The sequence below is a fragment of the Microcaecilia unicolor genome, chromosome 3 (assembly GCF_901765095.1).
Source record: "Microcaecilia unicolor chromosome 3, aMicUni1.1, whole genome shotgun sequence".
In the NCBI taxonomy this organism is placed as follows: domain Eukaryota; kingdom Metazoa; phylum Chordata; class Amphibia; order Gymnophiona; family Siphonopidae; genus Microcaecilia; species Microcaecilia unicolor.
The window spans coordinates 298,622,793-298,645,923 of NC_044033.1; the positions used below are offsets into that span (position 1 = coordinate 298,622,793).

Genomic DNA, 23,131 nt, shown 5'->3' on the forward strand with positions numbered 1-23,131 from the left:
AACCGGTTGAAGGATAGGAAACAGAGAGTGGGGTTAAATGGGCAGTATTCACAATGGAGAAGTGTAGTTAGTGGGGGGTTCCTCAGGGGTATGTGCTAGGACCGCTGCTTTTTAATATATTCATAAATGATTTAGAGATGGGAGTAACTAGCGAGGTAATTAAATTTGCTGATGACACAAAGTTATTCAAAGTCGTTAAATCGCAACAGGATTGTGAAAAATTACAAGAGGACCTTACGAGACTGGGAGACTGGGCGGCGAAATGGCAGGTGACATTTAATGTGAGCAAGTGCAAGGTGATGCATGTGGGAAAAAAGAACCCGAATTATAGCTACGTCATGCAAGGTTCCACGTTAGGAGTTACGGACCAAGAAAGGGATCTGGGTGTCGTCGTCGATAATACACTGAAACCTTCTGCTCAGTGTGCTGCTGTGGCTAAGAAAGTGAATAGAATGTTGGGTATTATTAGGAAAGGTATGGAAAACAGGTGTGAGGATGTTATAATGCCGTTGTATCGCTCCATGGTGTGACCGCACCTTGAGTATTGTGTTTAATTCTGGTCGCCGCATCTCAAGAAAGATATAGTAGAATTGGAAAAGGTGCAGCGAAGGGCAACTAAAATGATAGTGGGGATGGGACGACTTCCCTATGAAGAAAGACTAAGGAGGCTAGGGCTATTCAGCTTGGAGAAGAGACGGCTGAGGGGAGACATGATAGAGGTATATAAAATAATGAGTGGAGTGGAACAGGTGGATATGAAGCGTCTGTTCACGCTTTCCAAAAATACTAGGACTAGGGGGCATGCGATGAAACTACAGTGCAGTAAATTTAAAACAAATCGGAGAAAAGGTTTCTTCACCCAATGTGTAATTAAACTCTGGAATCGTTGCCGGAGAAAGTGGTGAAGGCGGTTAGCTTGGCAGAGTTTAAAAAGGGGTTGGACGGTTTCCTAAAGGACAAGTCCATAAACCGCTACTAAACGGACTTGGAAAAATCCACAATTCCAGGAATAACATGTATAGAATGTTTGTACGCTTGGGAAGCTTGCCAGGTGCCCTTGGCCTGGATTGGCCGCTGTCGTGGACAGGATGCTGGGCTCGATGGACCCTTGGTCTTTTCCCAGTATGGCATTACTTATATACTTGGCTAAGATAATCAGCTATCTCAAGCTCAATATCAGCACTTAGCCAGCTAGGTGCTATATAACCGGCCATGTTGACCAAACCGTATACACTTGACTATAAGTTGAGACATTTTGACCAAAATATACCTTACAAAAAACAAAAATGAGGGTTGTCTTACCTACGAAGCTGAAAAAATTAAGCAACCTCCCCCAACCCTGTTGGCAGCATGTTCCTGCATCTCTTCCCTGCCAGCCTACGGATTCAGCATTCCAATCCCCACCCCCTCACTGTGTACCTCCAAAACTATCCCCTGTAGAGCCATGGCAGTGCAGCAGTCCTCCTAAGCTGCCTGTGGCCTGCACTGGAGCACTCTCTGATTCATCCTTCCCCCTTGTTTTCTGGCTCAACAACCAAATTATTCACATAACCTGCAAAGTTAACAGACTGTTTGGACCCCTGAGGCAGGCCATCTAGTCAAAACTCGGCTCATATCTGGTCCTTTTGGCTTTAATAAAGAACTGTTTCTAACTGCATGCCATTGAATGTGTTTGTTGTCTTCACTGTTTTGGATCCTTGGACTTATTTGTAGAGCATTGTCTTCCTGTTTTTGACACTACCCACTCTATCATATTTCAAACTGTAACACACTTTGGTGCTCATTTTTAAAGCACATAGACTTAAAAAGTTACATAGGTTATTATGGGGCTCATTTTCAAAGCACTTACTCAAAGTTCTATAAGTTACTATGGTACTTTGTATGTCTAAATGCTTTGAAAATGAGCCCCTATGTAACTTTGTAAGTCTAAGTGCTTTGAAAATACACCTCATAGTAACCTATGTAATTTTGTAAGTCTATGTGCTTTGAAAATGAGCCTCCACACTTTTAAACTGTCAACATACTCTCAGTGCACACTGAACTACTTCTGTTTTTACTGGACGTAGGTTCCTGACCTGTAAAATATACTGAACTCTTCGGATGGAAGAGCACGTAATAAACAATCAAAGTAGAAATGTACTTTTAGTTGCTCGGAGCAAGATCATTTTTCTGGGTCATTACTTAGATACCCTTCCACATGCTGTTAAAAATTCTCAGAGAAAGTTAAGATCAACCCCCCAATGCATCTAACATTTTCTCTTGTCTACCCATTAATTTTAGGAACAAAAAATACAGCTTGACATAAACAAGACAGACATTTAAGAAATGTTCCTTTCCCTGTGTCACACATTGGTCCAGACACAGAAGACAGAAAATACATCTACAACAGAGAATCTTCGTTCACACAATATACAGATTTATTACGTCCTGGCCAACTTTTACAGAATTCCACTTTTAGCCCATCATTTCTCAAGGATCCACTGCAGTTCATACAAGAATCAGCATTGCTCACTTCTTGTTCCATGGCTGGGCAATGAAGGACAGGGTCTCCAGCAATGGGAATCTGGGAACTGCCAATTTTTGCCAGAAAGACCTATAGTTCCTGGGATAATATGGCATGTCCTTTAAACACTCTTTAGTAAGATGTTGTTATACACCTTAATATGCCTTCAGAAGCATTCTGCAAACAAGTGATGGATTTGGGTGCTGGAAGGTCAGCTCTATCTTGTGCGATGGAGGTGGAGTTTTGATGTAACACGTATTTTATAAACAATGTGGGTACACACAAAGTTACAAACACAAATTTACACCATCTTCAGAACAATATGGGCTATTGGAGCAGGTTCTGTGTGTCTATTTTTTTTTTTTTTTTTAAAGCACATGTCCTAAGTTGTCTTTATGAAATATGCTTATAATGGGCACTGTTGGGACTTTTCACATAAACATTCTATTAAAAAATGTATTCCAATTTTACTTCTCTCCCGCAGCTTATGTAAAAGTGCATCTAACTGAGCTGTAAGCACAGGTACAAGACCTTTCTTCTTCAATGTTCTCTTTATAGCTCTTTAAATAATGTAAAAGTAAAGTGGCTAAACATTTAGAGAAAAAGATATCCATATATCTGATAGTACAGGTAAAAGCAAAGCTGTGTTAATCTCACAATTCTGTGTGGATCACTATGGGACTCTTTTACTAAACCGTGTTACATGCTAATGTGTCCCTAATGCGGGGGGAAAAAAGGCTTACTGTAAAACACGTCAAAGTGTCTTGTGGTAGCCTGCCTGTCAGCGCATGCTAACTTGTGCGATTTTTACAAATATTTTTTGAGAGGGCGCGTCATGGATGGAGAATGGACATGGACATGTTAACCAGCTACTGCATTCAGCTTACTCTGTGCTAACTGGCTAACGCAGAGTTAATGCAGGAGCACAGCATCTCTTAATAGGAGGTAGTACGTGCTTCCACATTCATTTTTTCAGCTAATGCAAACATTAGGGCACAAAGAGGAAACGTGCCTAAAATACTGCCACGTTAGAAATGGGCTTAGCATGTGGGAAAGTCCCGCATTAAGATGCACTAAGCCATTTCCTAACGTGGTTTGGTAAAGGGGCCCCTATGTTTGTTGTCACAAAAGAATAGTTTTTCATTTTTGCACCTTGGCTGTGCATGACAGTGTCATCTTATTTGTCTTCCCTCTAGACTACTATGGAACTAGAAGATAATTGAACCTGGTGATCTTTGGGCTTCTTTCAACGTAACAAAAGATGAATGTATAGGGCTAGCCTACTTCATCCATTTTCTTTGCCTTGTGGCTCAATGATACCACCATTATGGTCTCGTCTCTTTGATGCTATAGCTCCTCATTTTCAGCCAACTTGAGGCTTTTTGATTTAAATAGCAGGATGCTACGGTCCCAGCTGGTGCTCCCAAAGCACCGTACCAGCTCCATTGCTCCACCTGCTGTTAAGATCCCAGTGATTCTCTTGTCCATGTCACCACTTATGGTGAGATGCCGGAAGTGGTCAAAGTCATTCCTGCCAAGCCTGCGTAGGCGACGGGCAGCTGACCGGTAGCATTTCCAGGGTTGGGGCTCAACAAGCAGGTAGTTGCAGAGAGATGCTAGCCAATCCAAGAACTCAACCAAGCCCTTGTCCCCATGGTTCAGATGAATCCACATTGTCACTGACATGCAGAACCCAATGTCAAAGGTGGAACGGCCAAAGCCATTCAGGAAGGGCTGCAAGACGGCCAGGCGAGCGGATGAGTCCATCACATCTAGCACCTTATAGAAAACAGAGCCGGGGAAGGGATTGTATTTCTCAGCTCTTTCAATCAAGGCACTATCAATGTCAAAGCAGAGGAAGCGCAGGTCCCCTGGGATGTGAAGAGACCCCATATTCACACTGTCATTCTCTTGCAGGCTCAGGTGGCGGTATAGGGCAATACTCAGCTCCTGAAAACAGAGGAGAGACAGTTCTTACAGCAATACAAAAGGGCACCAGACCTTTATCACTATTAAAGAGTTTTCAGCAATAACAGGACTAGTCCTATCCCTTCTGCCACCATAATTCTGCTTTTTAAAATATTCAGAGCACAAAGCTAACATTGAAAGCATACCTGGCAACTGAATAAGGAGCTATCCCCCCCCCCCACACACACACACTCTGTGACTTTGAGCCATTCTCTCTATTATCCTGTGCCTCTCAGGTTCTATAGCAGTGGTTTTCAACCTTTGTTTTTGATACCATGAGGTAGATAAAACTGAGTTCGGTATTCTATGGCTTCCTTCTAAAGTCATAACTGTGCAAATGAGAGGCAGGAACCATATAGTTCCAACTTTTAAGTTCAGAAGATAGCGGCAAGTGAAACCACTATCTACCGACTCCCACTGCTAACAGAAGGGGATAATAGGGGGAAAGGTGGGGGGGGGGGGGGGGGGGGGAGGGAGAAATCTGTGTTTTGTCTACAACAGTGGTGGCTCTGTCTTATTTCCACTGTCTCTCTGGAAAAAATTATGTGGCACACTGGAATCTCTGAACAATGTGACTGGGTAACTATTTCCTTGTCCTGAATTCATCCAACTTCAGTTGGTTACAGCTAATTATTCTCAGAACTTATTCTGTGGTCCATGTGCAAGAAACGTGCTGACAAACTATTCACCTCAATGAAGGCTGTACGTGTGCTTCTGACTGTAAAGTGAATGTACTTATCTGTAGCAGGTGTTCTTCCAAAGACAGCAAGCCTTATATTCTCACAAGTGGGTAATGCGGCACCGTGTTGCCGGGTCCAGAGCTTCTAACAAGCTCAAAACAGAGCTTTGTGGCACGTGAGACACGCTCCACCGTGCATGCGTGAGTGCCTTCCCACCCATCGTGTGGTCGCAGTTCCCACAGTTAGATACTACAGCAAAAATAAAAATGTAAAGAGGAAACAACTCAAAGGGGAGGTGTGCGGGTTTGTGAACATGGTGCCGGGAGCAGCCTGGAACTGAATAAAATGGGCCTAGGGGGTGAAGTTGGATTCTAGACCCCAAACAGATTCTGCAACACTGTCTATCAAAACTGACTATTGCGTCGGATATCCTGCTCAAGGCAGTAATATGATATGAATGTGTGGACTGAAGGCCACATTGCAGCCTTCCAAATTTCTTCAATGGAGACTGACTGCAAGCGGGCTACCGATGCAGCCATGGCTCTGACATTATGAGCCGTGACATGACTCTCTAGGGTCAGACCAGCCTGGGCATAAGTGAAAGAAATGCAATCTGCCAGCCAATTAGAAATTGTGCGTTTCACTGTCTGTGGGGCCTTGTCCGCTCCATGTAATAGGCCAATGCTGGCTTGCACTCCAAGGTATGCAAGGTGCTCTCACCAGGACAGGCATGAGGTTGGGGAAAGGATGTTGGCAAGACAATCGACTGGTTCAGATGGAACTCTTACACGACCTTCGGTAGGAACTTAGGGTGCATGTGGAGGACTGTTCTGTTGTGATGAAACTTGGTATAAGGTGCATCCATTACTAAGACTTGAAGCTCACTGGCTCTATGAGCTGAAGTAACAGCCACCAAGAAATGACCTTCCAGGTCAAGTACTTCAGATGGCAGGAAGTCAGTGGCTTGAAAGGAGCTTTCATCAGCTGGATGAGAACGATGCTGAAGTCCCATGACACAGGCAAAGGTTTGACAGGGGGCTTTGATAAAAGCAAACCTCGTATGAAGAGAATAACTAGAGGATGTCCAAAGATGGGCTTATTCTCTACACGGTGATGATAAGCACTAATTGCACTGAGGTGAACCCTTACAGAGTTGGTCTTAAGACCAGACTCAGAAAAGTGCAGAAGGTATTCAAGCAGGGTCTGTGTAGGGCAGGAAATAGATCTAGGGCCTTGCTCTCACACCAGACAGCAAGCCTCCTCCATTTAAAAGGGTAACACCACTTGGTGGAATCTTTCCTGGAAGCCAGCAAGACCTGGGAGACACCCTCTGACAGACCCAGGGAAGCAAATTCTAGGATCTCAACATCCAGGTTGTGAGGGACAGAGACTGAAGGCTGGGATGCAGAACAGACCCTTCGTTCTGCATGATGAGTGTCGGAAAACACTCCATGGTTCTTCGGAAGAAAACTCCAGAAGAAGAGGGAACCAGATTTTCTGTGGCCAGTAAGGTGTGATCAAGATCATAGTCCCGTGGTCTTGCTTGAGTTTCAGCAAAGTCTTCCCCACAAAAGGGATGGAAGAATATGCATATAGAAGACCTGTCCCTCAGTGCAGGAGGAAGGCATCCGATGCTAGTCTGTCGTGAGCCTGGAACAGAAATAAGGGACTTTGTGATTCAGATGAGTGGCAAAAAGATCCACTGAGAGGGTGCCCAACGCTCGGAAGATCTCAAGGGCAACAAGTGCTGAGAGACCACTTGTGCGGTTACATAACCTTGCTCAGTCTGTCAGCCAGACTGTTGTTTTTGCCCACCAGATAAGTGGTTCAACGGAACATGCCGTACTGGCAAGCCCAGCGCCACATCCGTACAGCCTCCTGACACAGAGGTCGTGATCCAGTGCCCCCTTTCTTGTTGCTGTAATACATTGCAACCTGGTTGTCTGTTTGAATGAGTGCAATTTGGTGAGACAGCCAATCTCTGAAAGCCTTTAGAGCGTTCCAGATCACCCAGAGTTCCAAAAGGTTGATCTGAAGACCTGTTTCCTGGACTGACCAGGTTCCTTGAGTGTGAAGCCCATCCACATGAGCTCCCCAACCTAGGCGAGATGAATCCGTTGTCAGCACCTTTTGAGGCTAAGGAATTTGGAATGGGAGTCCCAGAGTCAAACGGGATCGAATGGTCAACCACAACAGAGAGTGAACAAGGTCTGGGAGTACTTGGATGATATCATCTAGACTTCCAGTGGTTCGGCAGCACTGGGAGGCTAGGGTCCATTGGGCTGATCTCATGTGAAGGAGTGTCATGGGTGTCACATAAACTGTAGAAGCCAGGGGCATCGAGGAACCAGCTCCCGCTGTTGGCTCTGTCTGTCCTCTGCCCCTGCTGACATCAACTTCTCACTCTGGGGGCAGAGAGAGGAGAGAGAACCGGCAGAGCCGACAGCGCATGCATGAAGGCTGCTGTGGGCCCCGCGCTAGTTTTTTTTTTTAGTTGTTTTGCTGCTGCTCATCGGGAGAAACAGCAGTGGTGGTGGAAGTGGGGAAAAAGTGATCACCTAACCCGGTGTAGTCTCACTTTGGCGGAAGTGCGGGAGATAACCTGCCAACATGGGAGTCTCCTGCTGAATGCGGCAGACTTGGCAGGTCTGTATATATTTGAATTTGCATCTTCTACTTGTTATGCAACTAACGGAGCATCAGCTTTTTCAATTGCAGGAACGCTTATGTGGAATGGCCTGCCTGGCCAGTTCGGCATAAGCAATAGTATTCAATAACTTAAGAAACTGTTAAAAACGCAGCTTTTTGTACAAGCTTCTTTTCTGACAAGCAATGCAAGTTTGGGGAGTTTGTGATGGCAGCACTTCAGTCATGTATGTCAATGATGATGTGGTTTTTTTATTATTATTTTAGTACACATATTTTTTATGGAAACCGCTTAGTTTATAAGCTGGTTACAAGTGATTAAAATAAATAAATATGGGAAGCTTTCATATAAATGAAAAAGCTATCAAATAAGTAAAAAAAAGAAAAACAACAACAACTTTTGTCTGCCACCTTTTCAAGCCGTGACTGTCCAACGGGAACAGCTTGACTTTTTACAGATGGACCACTATAGAGGCAGTCCTATTCGTAACTTTTTGCTATCGTTTTGGGTGAAGGAAAATGGCTGCAACGCCGGCAAGCTCCACCTACTGGCTTCAACCCTTACAATGGGCTAGATAGGCTCACCCAAGGAGGTTTAATGAACCTGGGCTCACCCTGTCTCCTGATGTTCTCAATCTAACCCTCCTTGCTTACCCCCGAGTTGCAGCCCACGTCCAGTGCAAGCAGTGGCGGGGCTGGCAGACAACTTGATGTTGGTGCCGGGAAAAGGCTTCGGAGCAGCGCACGTGGCAACAGATTTAGACGGGCTGCCGGCGGGTGGAAACGGTAATAACATGGGAAGTTCCCGAACGGCGCCGCCCCAGGGTCAGGGTGAAATGTCGGCGGTAGAAAATCGTCCTCCACCTCCGGATCTGGGTCTTCACCGGTCTCAGCTGACTGTACGGAAGCACTGCTCAAAAGTGCAGCCATTGCTGCGCACGCCAGTGACGTCACTGTTTCCTTGGAAACCTTACACACGGTATTCTGTTCCGCGGAAGCAATATATTCCTCCTTCCGCTCCTCGGGCCTGTTACCACCTAGTTCGCATGCGCCATTAAGATGCCTTACAGCCAGACTACAACAACAACAACAATAACTACTACTGATCTAAACTATTAATGTACAGTTATTTAAAACAGTACTGTTAATGTTTTATTTTCGTTCTCTTATTGAAGTTCTTACCAGCGAAATAAAGCAGTGCGGGTGATGTTATAAGTATTGTAGAATTTCCAAGTTGCCCAGTTCGGGAAGACTTTTTTGGCCAGTCCAAGAAACAGAAAAACGAAGACAGGTAAAGACCGTATTGCCTGTCTAGTCATCTGTGCCATTTGCTCTCCTTTTTAAAGATCTTATAAGAACAAAAGAATAGCCATATTAGGGCAAACCAGTGACATAGTAACATGTAACATAGTAGATGACGGCAGAAAAAGACCTGCACGGTCCATCTAGTCTGCCCACGATAAACTCATATGTGTATACCTTACCTTGATTTGTACCTGTCTTTTTCAGGGCACATACCGTTTAAGTCTGTCCAGCAGTATTTCCCGCCTCCCAACCACCAGTCCCGCCTCCCATCACCGGCTCTGGCACAGTCCCCGTATAAGTCTGCCCTCCCCTATCCTAGCCTCTCAACCACCAACCCCTCTTCCCCCCGCCACCCAATTTCAGCTAAGCTTCTGTGGATCCATTCCTTCTGCACAGGATTCCTTTATGCCTATCCCACGCATGTTTGAATTCCGTTACCGTTTTCATCTCCACCACCTCCTGCGGGAGGGCATTCCAAGCGTTCACCACCCTCTCCGTGAAGAAATACTTTCTGACATCTTTCCTGAGTCTGCCCCCCTTCAATCTCATTTCATGTCCTCTCGTTCTACCGCCTTCCCATCTCTGGAAAAGATTCGTTTGCGGATTAATACCTTTCAAATATTTGAACGTCTGTATCATATCACCCCTGTTCCTCCTTTCCTCCAGAGTATACATGTTCAGGTCAGCAAGTCTCTCTTCATACGTCTTGGAATGCAACTCCCATACCATCCTCGTAGCTTTTCTTTGTACCGCTTCCATTTTTTTAACATCCTTCGCAAGGTACGACCTCCAAAACTGAACACAATACTCCAGGTGGGGCCTCACCAATGTCTTATACAGGGGCATTAAAACCTCCTTTCTTCTGCTGGTCACACCTCTCTCTATACAGCCTAGCAACCTTCTCGCTACGGCCACCGCCTTGTCGCACTGTTTCATCGCTTTCAGGTCCTCAGATACTATCACCCCAAGATCCCTCTCCCTGTCCGTGTCTATCAGGCTCTCCCCACCTAACACATAAGCCTCCCTTGGATTTCTACTCCCTAAGTGCATCACTTTGCATTTCTTCGCATTGAATTTTAATTGCCAAACGTTAGACCATTCTTCCAGCTTCTTCAGATCTTTTTTCATGTTTTCCACTCCCTCCGGGGTGTCCACTCTGTTGCAAATCTTAGTGTCATCCGCAAAAAGGCAAACTTTACCTTGTAATCCTTTGGCAATGTCACTCACAAATATATTGAACAGAATGGGCCCCAGCACCGATCCCTGAGGCACTCCACTACTCACCTTTCCCTCCTCCGAGTGAACTCCATTTACCACCACCCTCTGGCGTCTGCCCGTCAACCAGTTCCTAATCCAGTTCACCACTTCGGGTCCTATCTTCAACCCTTCTAGTTTATTCAAAAGCCTCCTGTGGGGAACCGTGTCAAAAGCCTTGCTGAAATCTAAGTAGATGACGTCCATAGCACGTCCTTGATTTAATTCTCCTGTCACCCAGTCAAAGAATTCAATGAGATTAGTTTGGCACGATTTCCCTTTGGTGAAACCATGTTGTCTCGGATCTTGCAACTTATTTGCTTCCAGGAAATTCACTATCCTTTCCTTCAGCATGGCTTCAGTGGTCCATCTTGCCCAGTATCCTGCTTCCAGCAGTGGCTAATCCAGGTCACAAGTACCCTGCAGAATCCCAAATAGTAGCAAGAAGACAGGGAGCAATCTAAATGGGGAAGATTCGTAACACATCAAAACAACAATAACTAAATTGGTTAAATCAACCGACATAGCGGCATCAGATGTTTTAGGAAAAAGCTATGAGAACTCTTTGCACACAGCTATTCCAGATGACTTTCATCAATCATAGGATCCAGCGTTTTACAACGATTGGGGGTGTGGGGGGGTGCTAAACCCAATGAAAATGACCCCTCCCTGGACATAATAAAAGAGTTTGCTCAATGTTGGGGGTGTTCAAGCACCCACAGAGTCATCAATCATTTGCCACAGTATCCAATCTTACATAAGTATTGCCACACTGGGACAGACCAAAGGTCCATCAAGCCCAGCATCCTGTACACTGTTCAGAAGGATTTTTCTTTGGTGCTGAAGTGCTGCATATATGCTTCAAGGGCTGTTATCGCGGCTGATTGGAAATCCATTGATCTGCTTTCCACCACCAGATGGCACCAAAAGTTCAAATTTGTTATGTTAATGGACCATATGACAGCTTATCAGCAACAAAGATTGCAAGATACTGTACTTCCAAGCTCTGAACTCTATTTGATATCTTCTGCATATTAAGCAGTGGGGAGGGGACATGGGTGGAGGAAGGGACAGTTTATAATGTTAAAACTAATTTTGCATAGTGCTGTATTGTTTATGAGCTAATTTTTTTAAATAAATTTTTGTTACAAAAAATAAAAAGTTTTTAAACTAAAAGGACTGTAGTTCCCAACCTTCTCCACCCAATCTCTTTCCAACTACACTACTTTATCCAGTATATAAACTTATCTTTTTGTTGGTGGACTTATGGCAAATATATACAAATCAGTTGTTTTCTGGGATCACATAGCACAAATCGGACTGCTACATCTTAAATATTAGGTAATCATCTATATGCTATCAGTGTTTTCTCTTCAAATATTTGATGTAGAGACAAAACGGGTCACTAATGATAAGAGACTGTAGTATTTTTTAAGGTCCACTTGATTCTTTTTTTTTTTTTTTTTAAACATATTCAAAGTAAGTTAACTGGCCAGGAATGACCGTGACCAGTTAACTCGCTTGTAAGTGGCTATCTGGTCATTTTCATTGGCATTTAACTGGTTAGTGGCGCTGAAAATGACTGGTTAGCACCAAAGTGGAAGCCGAGTATGTTGGGGGCATTTCAGGGGCAGAGTTCAGTTAGATCCCAATATTCAAAGCTATCTGGCCTTGTTTAGCACATAAATAGCTGTCCTATCTTTATTGACTGAACCATGCATGCATTAGCCAGCTTTAAAAAAAAAAAAACCAGAAAGTCAATGCCAAATCCTGTGCAGGGCCCAGTATTGAATTTCTAGTCTTAGTGCCAGTGGCGGTCAGAAAAACGCTGTCCTCCACTGGCTGAATATCGGCTGGAAGGTTTATAATTGAAAATCACTCTCAATGGCTTAACACATCTAGAAATATTCCTCCTTGATTACACTCATTGGATAACCTCTCACTGCAAACCTTCCAGCCAGTACCTTTGCTTGTATGTTAAGATCATCCAGAGGGGAACAAAGCCATCTGAATCTTAAAAATTGACTAGCTGGAAGACTTTTTTTTATTTTATATGGAAGATGAATTTCAAAGTGTAAATAATTGTTCCAATACACTGGTTTCCCTTATGCTGTTATGGCAAGCTTACCTGCATTCTTAATGATCCAAAAATTCCTTCTGTGTTTATTTACATTTGACTTTTAAATTAGGTATTTAATAGTATGTATCTAATAGATCTTCTAAAATAGCCCCTTCTATCTTGACAACCAAATTGGGAAGAGAAACTGTTAATAGCATACAGATGAGGACTTAATATTAAAAATCAAGTAGTTTGCTTTGTGTTACCAGATCCCGCAGAACCATTGATTTCAGTGGTATAGAAAATTGTGCTCGTTAACTGCTGTGGGGGGAGGTGGGAGGGGGATTCTATATATGGCGCCTAAAAAAATTCACACAAAAAACATTTCCGCCTAAGCCTATTCTATAAGCCACGCCTAGATTTAGGCGTGATATATAGAATACGCTTAGGCAGAAATCATAGTGCCTAAATCTGTGCACCTCCATTTACACCAACGAAAACATGGTGTAAATCCCGGTGCGTAGATTTAGGCGCAGAGGGCCATATTCTATAACAGTGCATTTAAATTTTAGAACACCCATGAAATGGCCATTTCCCCGCCCATAACCATACCCCTTTTGACCCATCGCCACAGAACAATGTTTGGAAACCTGCCTCTTGACTGCTCACCACCGCTTTTCTGCTTCTACAGAAACCCCAGCACCAGCTCTGAGCTGGCGTAGGTTTTCGCGCAGTAAGGGCACCCTAGTTAGCTGTGCTGTTTTTTTTAGCATGGGTGGAAATAGGTAATAACCTAATTTTAATATCTTTTTAATACTACTTGCACTACTACTACTACTTATTATTTCTATAACGCTATTAGACATACACAGCACTGTATACTTGAACATGAAGAGACAGTCCCTGCTTGATAAAGCTTACAATCTAATTAGGACAGACAAACAGGACAACTAAGGGATAAGGGAATTACAAGGTGGAAATGATAGCACATGGGTACTGAACAAGTGAATAGGGTTAGGAGTTAAAAGCAGCTTCAAAAAGGTGGGCTTTCAGCCTAGATTTGAAAAGTGCCAGAGATGGAGCTTGATGTACTGGCTCAGGAAGTCTATTCCAGGCATATGGTGTAGCAAGATAAAAGAAATGGAATCTGGAGTTAGCAGTGGATGAGAAGGGTACAGATAATGAATGGAGTTCCCGGGAAGGAGTGTAGGGAGAGATAAGAGTGGGGAGGTACTGAGGATCTGCAGAGTAAATGCACTTGTAAGTCAATGAGAGGAGTTTGAACTGTATGTGGAAATGGTTAGGGAGCCAATGAAGTGACTTGAGTGGGTTAATATGAGCATAGCAACACTGGCGGAATATAAGTCATACAGCAGAATTTTGAGATTGAAGGGGAGAGAGATGGCTTAGTGGGAGATCTGTAAGAAGAAAGTTGCAATAGTCTAAGCGAGAGATGGTGTGGATAAGGGTTTTGGTAGTGTGTTCAGAAAGGAAAGGACAAATTTTGGTGATATTATAGAGAAAGAAATGACAGGTTTTAGCAGTCTGTTGAATGTGTGCAGAGAAAGAGGAGTCAAAGATGACCCCAAGGTTACAAGCTGATGAGATAGGGATGATATGAGTGTTATCCACAGAGACAGAGAATGGGGGAAGAGGAGAGGTTGGTTTAGGGAGAAAGATAAAAAGCTCACTTGGTCACGTTTAGTTTCAGATATCAGTGAGACATCCAGGCAACAATGTTAAGCAGGCAAACTGATACTTTGGCCTTGATTCCTGCTGAAGGTTCTGGTGTGGAGAGGTAGATCTGGGAATAATCACATAAAGGTGATACTGAAAACCATGGGATGAGATCAGAGCACCCTGGGCAGAAGTATCGATGGAGAAAAGAGGTCCCAAGACAGAGCCCTGAGATACACCAACTGATAGTGGGATAGAAGTTGAGGAACCACCAGAGTATACACTAAAAATTCGATGGAAGAGATAAGAAGAAAACCAGGAAGGAACAGAACTCTGAAATCCAAGTGAGGACAGCGTATCAAGGAATAGGCGATCAACAGTGTCAAAAGCAGCAGAAAGGTTGAGAAGGATGAGGATAGAATAGGAACCTTTGGATCTGGCCAGGAACAGGTCATTGAAGACTTTAGCAAGCACTGTTTCAGTTGAATGAAGAAGGCAAAAGCCAGATTGAAGTGGATCAAGAATAGCTTGAGATGAAAGAAAGTCAAGACAATGGCGTATCTTGGATAGGAAAGGGAGGAGGGAGACGGGGCGATAGTTGGAAGGATAGGTAGGGTCTGATGAAGGTTTCTTGAGTGGTGTAACTACGAAATTTTTGAAGGCATCAGGAACAGTCACAGTGGAAAATGAAAGATTGAGTGTATGACAGATAGAAGGGATGACAGTAGGAGAAATAGTTCTAAGTAGATGGGTAGGAATAGGATCAGAGGAATAAGCAGTTAGTTTCAAGGAGGAAAGAAAATGTACAGTTTCCTCTTCACTAATTTAAAAAAAGGAAGAAAAGGGGGCAGCGGTTGAAGGAGGGTTAAGAGAATGGACTGAGAGAAGGAGATGTGGAGGTGATTTGATTGAGAATTCAAGGTTAATCTTGTGAACCTTATCATGAAAGTACTCAGCCAGAGTCTGGGGAGAAAGTGAAGGGGGAATTGGAGGTGAAGGCACTTTGAGAAGAGAGTTCAGTGTGGCAAAAGACATTAGCGTTTGAGCCAAGAGAGTTTGTCAACTAGATGTAGTAGTCCTGTTTGGCAAGTGAAAGAGCAGATTGGAAGGAAGTCAGCAAGAATTTGAAATGTATGAAACCAGTGTGGGCACAGGATTTCAGCCAAAGGCGTTCGGCAGATCGGCACAGGAACGTAGGTAGCGGATTCTAGAGGTCAGCCAAGGCTGGGGTTTGGTATGTCTTACAGAATGGGAAATGGGAGGAGCGAGAGTATCCAGAGCAGAGAAGAGAATAGTATTATAGGAAGAGACAGCCTCATAGACAGACTTGGATAACGTGTGGTTGAGAAGAGGTTTGAAACACTGGAGGACAAAGTAGAAGAGTCGATGGCCTGAAGATTCCTAAATGTATTGGTGGAGATTGGATAGTACTTGGAGGGGGGGTGTTTAAGTGTGAAAGTTATCAGATGATGGTCAGAGAGGGGAACAGCTGAGGTGTAGAAACTGGAAAGTGAGCAGTTGGAGAAGAAGATGAGGTCAAGATAGTGGCCATTCTGGTGAGTAGGGGTAGTGGAGCACAGCTGAAGATTGAAAGAGGATGTTAATCGAGAAACTGAGAAGCATAAGAGCATGAATGTTAAAATCCCCACAAATGAGGGAAGGAGATGAAGGTTCAAGAAAGAAGGAAAGCCAGGAGTCAAAGTCAGTGAGAAGGGATGAAAGGGACTTATCATAGGGTCGATAAATCATGGCTACTTGGAGAGGAAGAGTAGTGAATAGACTGATGGAGTGGACTTCGAAGGAAGAAAAGCAGTGAGACTGAGGTGGAAGAAGAGGTTGAAATCTACAAGAGGGTGAAAGTAGTAGCCTGACACCACCTCTGCGGCCAACTGGACGAGGAGTATGGGAGGAAAGGTAACCTCCATGACACAGGGCCACAGCTGAAGTAGAGTCTTCAGGACAAAGCCAAGTCTCAGGGCATGCAGATGGAGAGTATGAGAGATAAAGAGGTCGTGGATGTAGGAAAGTTTGTTGCAGACAGAGCAGGCATTCCACAGAGCACATGAGAAAAGTAGAGAAGAAGGGGAGAGAGGAACAGAAGATAGACTGGTGACATCATGGCTATGAGGATATGCAGATGGGCAGCAAGTTCTCCACAGCAGCTGGAAGGCAGCTGGAGCAAAGGCCCTGAGTGGATCGGGGTGAACGGGAGTCATCCCGGAGAAGGCTGTGAGGATATGCAGATGGGCTGCCTCCACAGTAATCCTCGGCATGCTCATTATTACCCGCAGTAGGGGGCTCTAATCATGGTGAGCTGGCAAATGTGGGTGCTAGGCCGGTGCTAATGGCCTTTAGTTCCAGCATTTGCTTCTGAGTATCAGAGCCCAAGTCTCTTTTCATATGTCTTTTGGCACAAGCCCCATATCATTTATGTCGCCTTCCTCTGAACTGCCTCGTCTTTTGATGTTCTCAGTGAGATACAGCCTCCAAAACTGAACACATTAAATGGGGTCTCATCAATGACTTGTACAAAGGACCTCCTTTCATATAGTTGATATGCCTTTCTCCATGCAGCTTAGCATCCTTTTGGTTATAGATATTGCTTTGTCAGATTGTTTCACTGTCTTAAGATCCTGAATTATATAAATATTAAGTCCAGGGGAAAGGTCTTCATCTTTGGTTTCTGATCCCCTGCCTAAGCACCTTAACACAAGGGGATCAGGGTTTAGCATAGAGCCTCCGGGAGTACCCTTACTACTACTACTACTACTACTACCACTTAACATTTCTAAAGCGCTATTAGGGTTATGCAGCGCTGTACAATTTAACATAGAAGGACAGTCCCTGCTCAAAGAGCTTACAATCTAAAGGACACGTGAACAGTCAGTCTGATAGTTGGGTCTACAGACTGGAACAGTCAAATTGGGGCAGTCTGGATTACCTGAAAGGTAAGAGTTAGGTGCCGAACGCAGCATTGAAGAGGTGGGCTTTAAGCAAAGACTTGAAGATGGGCAGGGAGGGGGCTTGGCATAAGGGCTCGGGAAGGTTGTTCCAAGCATAGAGTGAGGCGAGGCAGAATGAGCGGAGCCTGGAGTTGGCGGTGGTGGAGAAGGGTAATGAGAGGAGGGATTTGTCCTATGAACGGAGGTTTCGGGCGGGAACGTAAGGGGAGATGAGGGTAGAGAGGTAGTGAAGGGCAGCAGACTGAGTGCATTTGTAGGTAAGAAGGAGAAGCTTGAACTGAATGCGGTATCTGATTGGAAGCCAGTGAAGTGACCTGAGAAGAGGGGTGATATGAGTATATCGGTTCTGGCGGAATATAAGATGTGCAGCAGAGTTCTGAACAGATTGAAGGGGGATAGGTAGCTAACTGGGAGGCTGGTGAGGAGTAAGTTGCAGTAGTGAAGGCGAGAGGTAATGAGAGCGTGGACAAGAGTTCGGGTGGTGTGTTCAGAGAGGAAAGGGTGAATTTTGCTGATGTTAAAGAGGAAGAAGCGACAGGTCTTGGCTATCTGCTGGATATGCGCAGAGAAGGAGAGGGAGGAGTCAAAGATGACTCAGAGGTTGCGGGCAGATGAGACGGGGAGGATGAGGGTGTTATCAACTGAGATAGAAAGTGGAGGAAGAGGAGAAGTGGGTTTTGGTGGAAAGATGATGAGCTCGGTCTTGGACATGTTCAGTTTCAGGTGGCGGTTGGACATCCAGGCAGCAATGTCGGATAAGCAGGCTGATACCTTTGCCTGGGTCTCCGTGGTGATGTCTGGTGTGGAGAGATACAGCTGGGTGTCATCAGCATAGAGATGATACTGGAAACCATGAGATGAGATCAGGGAGCCCAGGGAAGAGGTGTAGATTGAGAAGAGAAGGGGTCCAAGGACAGATCCCTGGGGAACACCAACAGATAGCGGGATGGGGGTGGAGGAGGATCCATGAGAGTGAACTCTGAAGGTGCGGTGGGAGAGATAGGAGGAGAACCAGGAGAGGACAGAGCCTGGAACCCAAATGAGGACAGTGTGGCAAGAAGTAAATCATGATTGACAGTGTCAAAAGTGGCGGATAGATCGAGGAGGATGAGGATGGAGTAGTGGCCTCTGGATTTGGCAAGGAACAGGTCATTACAGACTTTAGAGAGTGCTGTTTCTGTTGAGTGTAGAGGGCGAAAACCGGATTGAAGTGGATCGAGGATGGCATGAGAGGAGAGAAAATCAAGGCAGCGGCTATGAACGGCACGCTGAAGTATTTTGGAGAGGAAGGGTAGGAGGGAGATGGGGCGGTAGTTGGAGGGACAGGTAGGGTCAAGTGATGGTTTTTTGAGGAGAGGTGTGACTACGGCGTGCTTGAAGATGTCAGGGACAGTTGCAGTGGAGAGAGAGAGGTTGAGGATATGACAGATGGAGGGGGTGACAGTATGAGAGATGATGTTAAGTAGGTTGGTGGGGATGGGATCAGAAGAGCAGGTGGTGCATTTCGAGGAGGAAAGAAAGCGAGCGGTTTCCTCCTCGGTGATGTCGGGAAAGGAGGAGAAGGAGGCCTGGGTTGATTGGTTGAGGGAGAGGGTTGAAGGGTGAAGAGGAGGAGATGGCTTGGTAGTGAACTCAAGGTTGATCTTTTGCACCTTGTCGCGGAAGTAATCGGCCAGTGATTGAGGAGAGAGTGAGGGGTGGGGGGTGGGAGTGGAGGGCACTTTAAGGAGGGAGTTAAGGGTGGCGAAGAGACGACGGGGGTTGGAGCTGAGAGAATTGGTCAATTGGGTGTAATAATCCTGTTTGGCAAGGAATAGGGAGGAGTGGAAGGAGGATAGCATGAATTTGTAGTGAAGGAAATCTGAATGGGTGTGGGATTTCCTCCAGAGGCGTTCAGCAGATCGGGCGCAGGAGCGAAGGTAACGGATGCAAGGGGTCAGCCATGGCTGGGGAATAGTACGCTTAGTGGGACGGGAGGTGGATGGTGCGAGGGTGTCCAGAGCAGAGGAGAGAGTGCCTTTTTAAGCGGAGACAGCCTTGTCGACAGACTCGGAGGACATGATGGAGGGGAGGAGATTAGAAATACTAGAGGATAGGGTGGGAGGGTCAATAGCCTGGAGATTCCTGGAGGTAGTGGTTAAAGTTGAACGGGGCTGAAGGGGGGGGGGTGAAGAAGTGTGAAGGTGATCAGGTGATGATCGGAGAGAGGAAGAGCTGAAGTGTGGAAATTGGAGGGAGAGCCGGAAGAGGAGAGGACGAGGTCAAGACAATGGCCGTCTCGGTGAGTAGGGGTGGTGGAGCATAGCTGGAGGTTGAAGGAGGATGTTAGAGTGAGGAACTGAGAAGCGTGAGGGTCGGATTGGTCATCAACGTGTATGTTAAAGTCGCAGAGAATGAGGGACGGAGATGAGGGTTCGAGAAAAACCCTTAGGGAACTAGAATAATTGTTAATTCCCCAGCCAGGTGCATAGCTAAAATGCTCAGGGCTGTCCAATGGTTGGGGGAGGATAGGGATTGAGAGGAGACACTGGACAGGATTTATAAGGACATAGAGAAAAAATGGATAGTGGACACAGAAAAAAGAAATATCATAAAGGCAGGAGACCCTGGAAAGAGAGTTAAGGGAAAAAAAAAAGAAAAGTGGAAAAGAAGCACTGGGACCAAAGCAAAATAGACAACAAAGGTAGATAAAATATTGTTGTTGTTGTTATTATTATTATTATATTTAATTTTTTTAATTGTAATATGTCAGCTTTGGGAATGTGTGTCTCTGATATCTTGCATTTCTTTATAGGTCTGGAATGTGTTGGCTTTTTGCAGGATTTGTTTACTGGAGCTCTGAAGGGATACCTCCTCTCTCCCCACCCCCACCCCAGTCTCTACTACCTTGGGAGAGATGGTGTTATAGGGGGGGCCCCATCTTAATTTTTCTGCCTGGGGCCCGGTTATTCCTAGCTGTACCACTGTCTTCAAGGATTCTTCCTGTAGGATCCTGGAGATGGACCTTTCATTCATTGATACTCCAAGAGAATCCTGGAGGCCTGACAGTCCTGTCTTGGACTCACTGTATGTTGAGTATTCAAATCCTATTTTTCATAGGGAAAACAGAAATAGACTTGGGGTCCTTTTACTAAGGTGCACTAAAGATTTAGGGGCCCTTTTACAAAGTGTCGGTAAGTCCAACGTGGGCTTTACCACACACTAACCCGGAACTACCGCCGGCCCAGTGCAGCTGTTGGCAGTAGTTCTGCCTTGAGCGTACACAATTTCCGGTGTGCCAGAAATTTTTTTTCATTTTATAACGTGGCGCTAACCTGGCGGTAATTGGGCATTGCTGCAGGAGCCCTTACCACCACCTCAATGGGTGGCGGTAAGTGCTCCCCCCACATGGCCATGCGATAAGAGTAATCTTACTGCATGGCCTCTTAATTTTAGGGGGGGGGGGGATTTACCTGCTGCGGGAAAAATGGCCCCTGCCACTACCACAGGACCATTTTTCCCGCAGCTTAGTAAAAGGACCCCTAAGTGCACATTAACAGTGTGCACTAAATGGTAAGATACGCATAGGAATATAATGGGCATCTTATCATTTAGCGCATGTTAATCAGCGCATGCTAAATCCATTAGTGCACCTTAGTAAAATCCTTATATCTGTCTAATTCTGTATATAGTGCTCAAAACTGCATGCACAAATTTGGACGTGCACCCAAATTGTGCATGCAATTTAATGTATTAACGAGCCAATTAGTGCCGATAATTGGGTGCTAACAATCAATTATTGGCACTAATTGGCAATAATTGGAATTTACACATGTATCTTTATGGTCGCTATTCTATAAAGATGTGCGCATACATTTTTCAGTGTGGATCCAAAAGGGGGTGTGACCATGGACGGGTCAGGGGCGTTCCTGGAATTTGTGCACAGTGTTATAGAATTCGGGGATCCATGCCTAATGTAGGTACAGGGATTTACACCAGGGTTCAGTTGGTGTAAATCCTCGCACCCAAAATCAAGTATGGATCCGCTGTTCTATAAACAGCGCCCAACTTGGAGCACCATTTATAGAATAACGCTTAGTGCACATTTTTTGGGGCACCCAAATTGAACACCATTTAAATAATTCAATCCTATATGTAAATTTATCAGTCAATTTTATGCGAGGTAGGTCAGGTTGATTCATAAAGGTTGAAATTCATATTAATGTTCATGTTTAGGGAAGAGTAAGACAAAAAAATAGAAAATAGGTCTGAGAAAGTTGTAGGAGGCCATCAGGGCTGGAACCAAGCCAGTTTCTACAGCTCTCGGAAATTAACAATTTTTAAAAGTGTGCACCACCCTTTTTTACAGCCAGGAAGAAGATAATTTCCCTTCATTATATAAGCTGCTTGTTTAGGTAAATGAAAGATGAGAGACTGAAGGCTTTGCAATAGTGTAACATCAAAAATAAATCTCTTTAATTTGCATGGATAATCCTATAATTTAGCAAAACAAAAAAATAATAATCATTCTCTAAGCCACTTAAATTCTTCTTTGGGATTCAAACTCAGCATGTCTCCAGCATGCTAAATTATGGGCTTGAGTGTCTGTGTCACCAATAATTCTATTAATACCCATAATTCTTTTTCATTATGTAAACTGATTACCTGGAAATTGCTGTGCACCTATCATCTGAAAATAATCCCTTTTAATTTAAAGGAACAGTCAGTTAATTGAAGGAAGTCGTTGTTATTAAACTACCATCATATGTTTGAATCTCACCCTGTTCAGCATACCAGAGTATTGAATTGGCGTTGCGCATCACCATCCATTCTCATGAACAGTTAAATCTGTTTCATAATAGAACAAAATATGTTTGGTAGAATGGATGTCCTACAGCATGGGTTCATGTTATGAATCTTGAGGAGGGGTAGCCTTAGAAGTAATGCAAGGAAACATTTCTTCACAGAAAAGGTGGTGGACGCAGGGAGATGATGGAGGTAAAAATGTTACAGGTTTCAGGTGTTCCAAAACCTGATTACTAAGTTGATTTTGGGGGGAACGAAGTGGGATCAGGCATCATGATTTTAGATCAGTTACACCAGTTTACAGTGAGGAAATGAATCATCTTTAAATTGTTGTTGATGGTTTCTAAAACTTTGTATGGTTCGGCCCCTACATATGTGCTCCATTTTGTTACTTTAGTCTGTTTATTAAATTTTTAGAAAATTACAATGCATTGAAAAATCTTGAGCCCAACAAGAAGCAATAAATTCAAAACATCAGCAGCATGTTAAATACATCACAAATATGGTAGAAAATATATGCATGCATTGTAGGCATCAGGTTGATTTATCAACAATGTTTAGGTAGTTAGATAATACAGACCATTTCTTGGGGACCTTAGAGGAGAAAATAGATTTTTTGGCAATGTACATTTCAAATTTGTATGTAGAACATATTAGATTCCACCATTGATCATAATGTACCAAGTGGAGGGACCTCCAAGAGGCAAATATGGATTTTAATGCAAGATCAATTAGTGTAGTGACTAAATTACAATCATATTCATTCAAAACTGTTGTGAAATGTATACCTTTAAGTAATACATGTTTAAAATGCAAAGGTTCAGACAATTTGAATATATTACAAATACTTTAGATCAAAAGCATTGTATCATAGAACAATCAAACAGCATATGTTTATATGAATCTGTCATTTGATTACAAAACCAACATAATTTAGTGTTGGAAGGGTCAATACAGTGAGACTGTATAGGCTCTATGCAGTGTGCTCTATGCATAAAAGAAAAAAAATAGGATTTGAGTTACTGAAGAGGATCTCTTTGATTTAAATAATGAGATTCAAATATACTCCCAATCTCTGTCAGAGAGAGGACATGAAATATCTTCCTCCCGTGTTTTACATAGGCCACAAAAGTTAGGAGGTAACATAGTAACATAGTAGATGACGGCAGAAAAAGACCTGCACAGTCCATCCAGTCTGCCCAACAAGATAAACTCATATGTGTGTACCTTACCTTGATTTGTACTTGCCTTTTTCAGGGCACAGACCGTACAAGTCTGCCCAGCAGTATTT

At 44.1% G+C, this 23,131-nt stretch overlaps 1 protein-coding gene across 1 annotated transcript in view; it reads right to left on the reverse strand.

Moving 5' to 3' along the window:
* Positions 1-2,186: 2,186 nt before the first annotated feature.
* BCDIN3D (BCDIN3 domain containing RNA methyltransferase) overlaps positions 2,187-23,131 on the reverse strand; it is a 28,013-nt gene continuing 7,068 nt past the window's right edge. Inside the window, exons 2-3 of the mRNA XM_030194994.1 lie at positions 8,452-8,872; positions 2,187-4,453 (exon numbers count right to left, since the gene is read on the reverse strand). Coding sequence (XP_030050854.1) covers positions 3,851-4,453; positions 8,452-8,872 — 1,024 coding nt within the window. The 3' untranslated portion in view covers positions 2,187-3,850. The remainder of the gene's footprint in view (positions 4,454-8,451; positions 8,873-23,131) is intronic.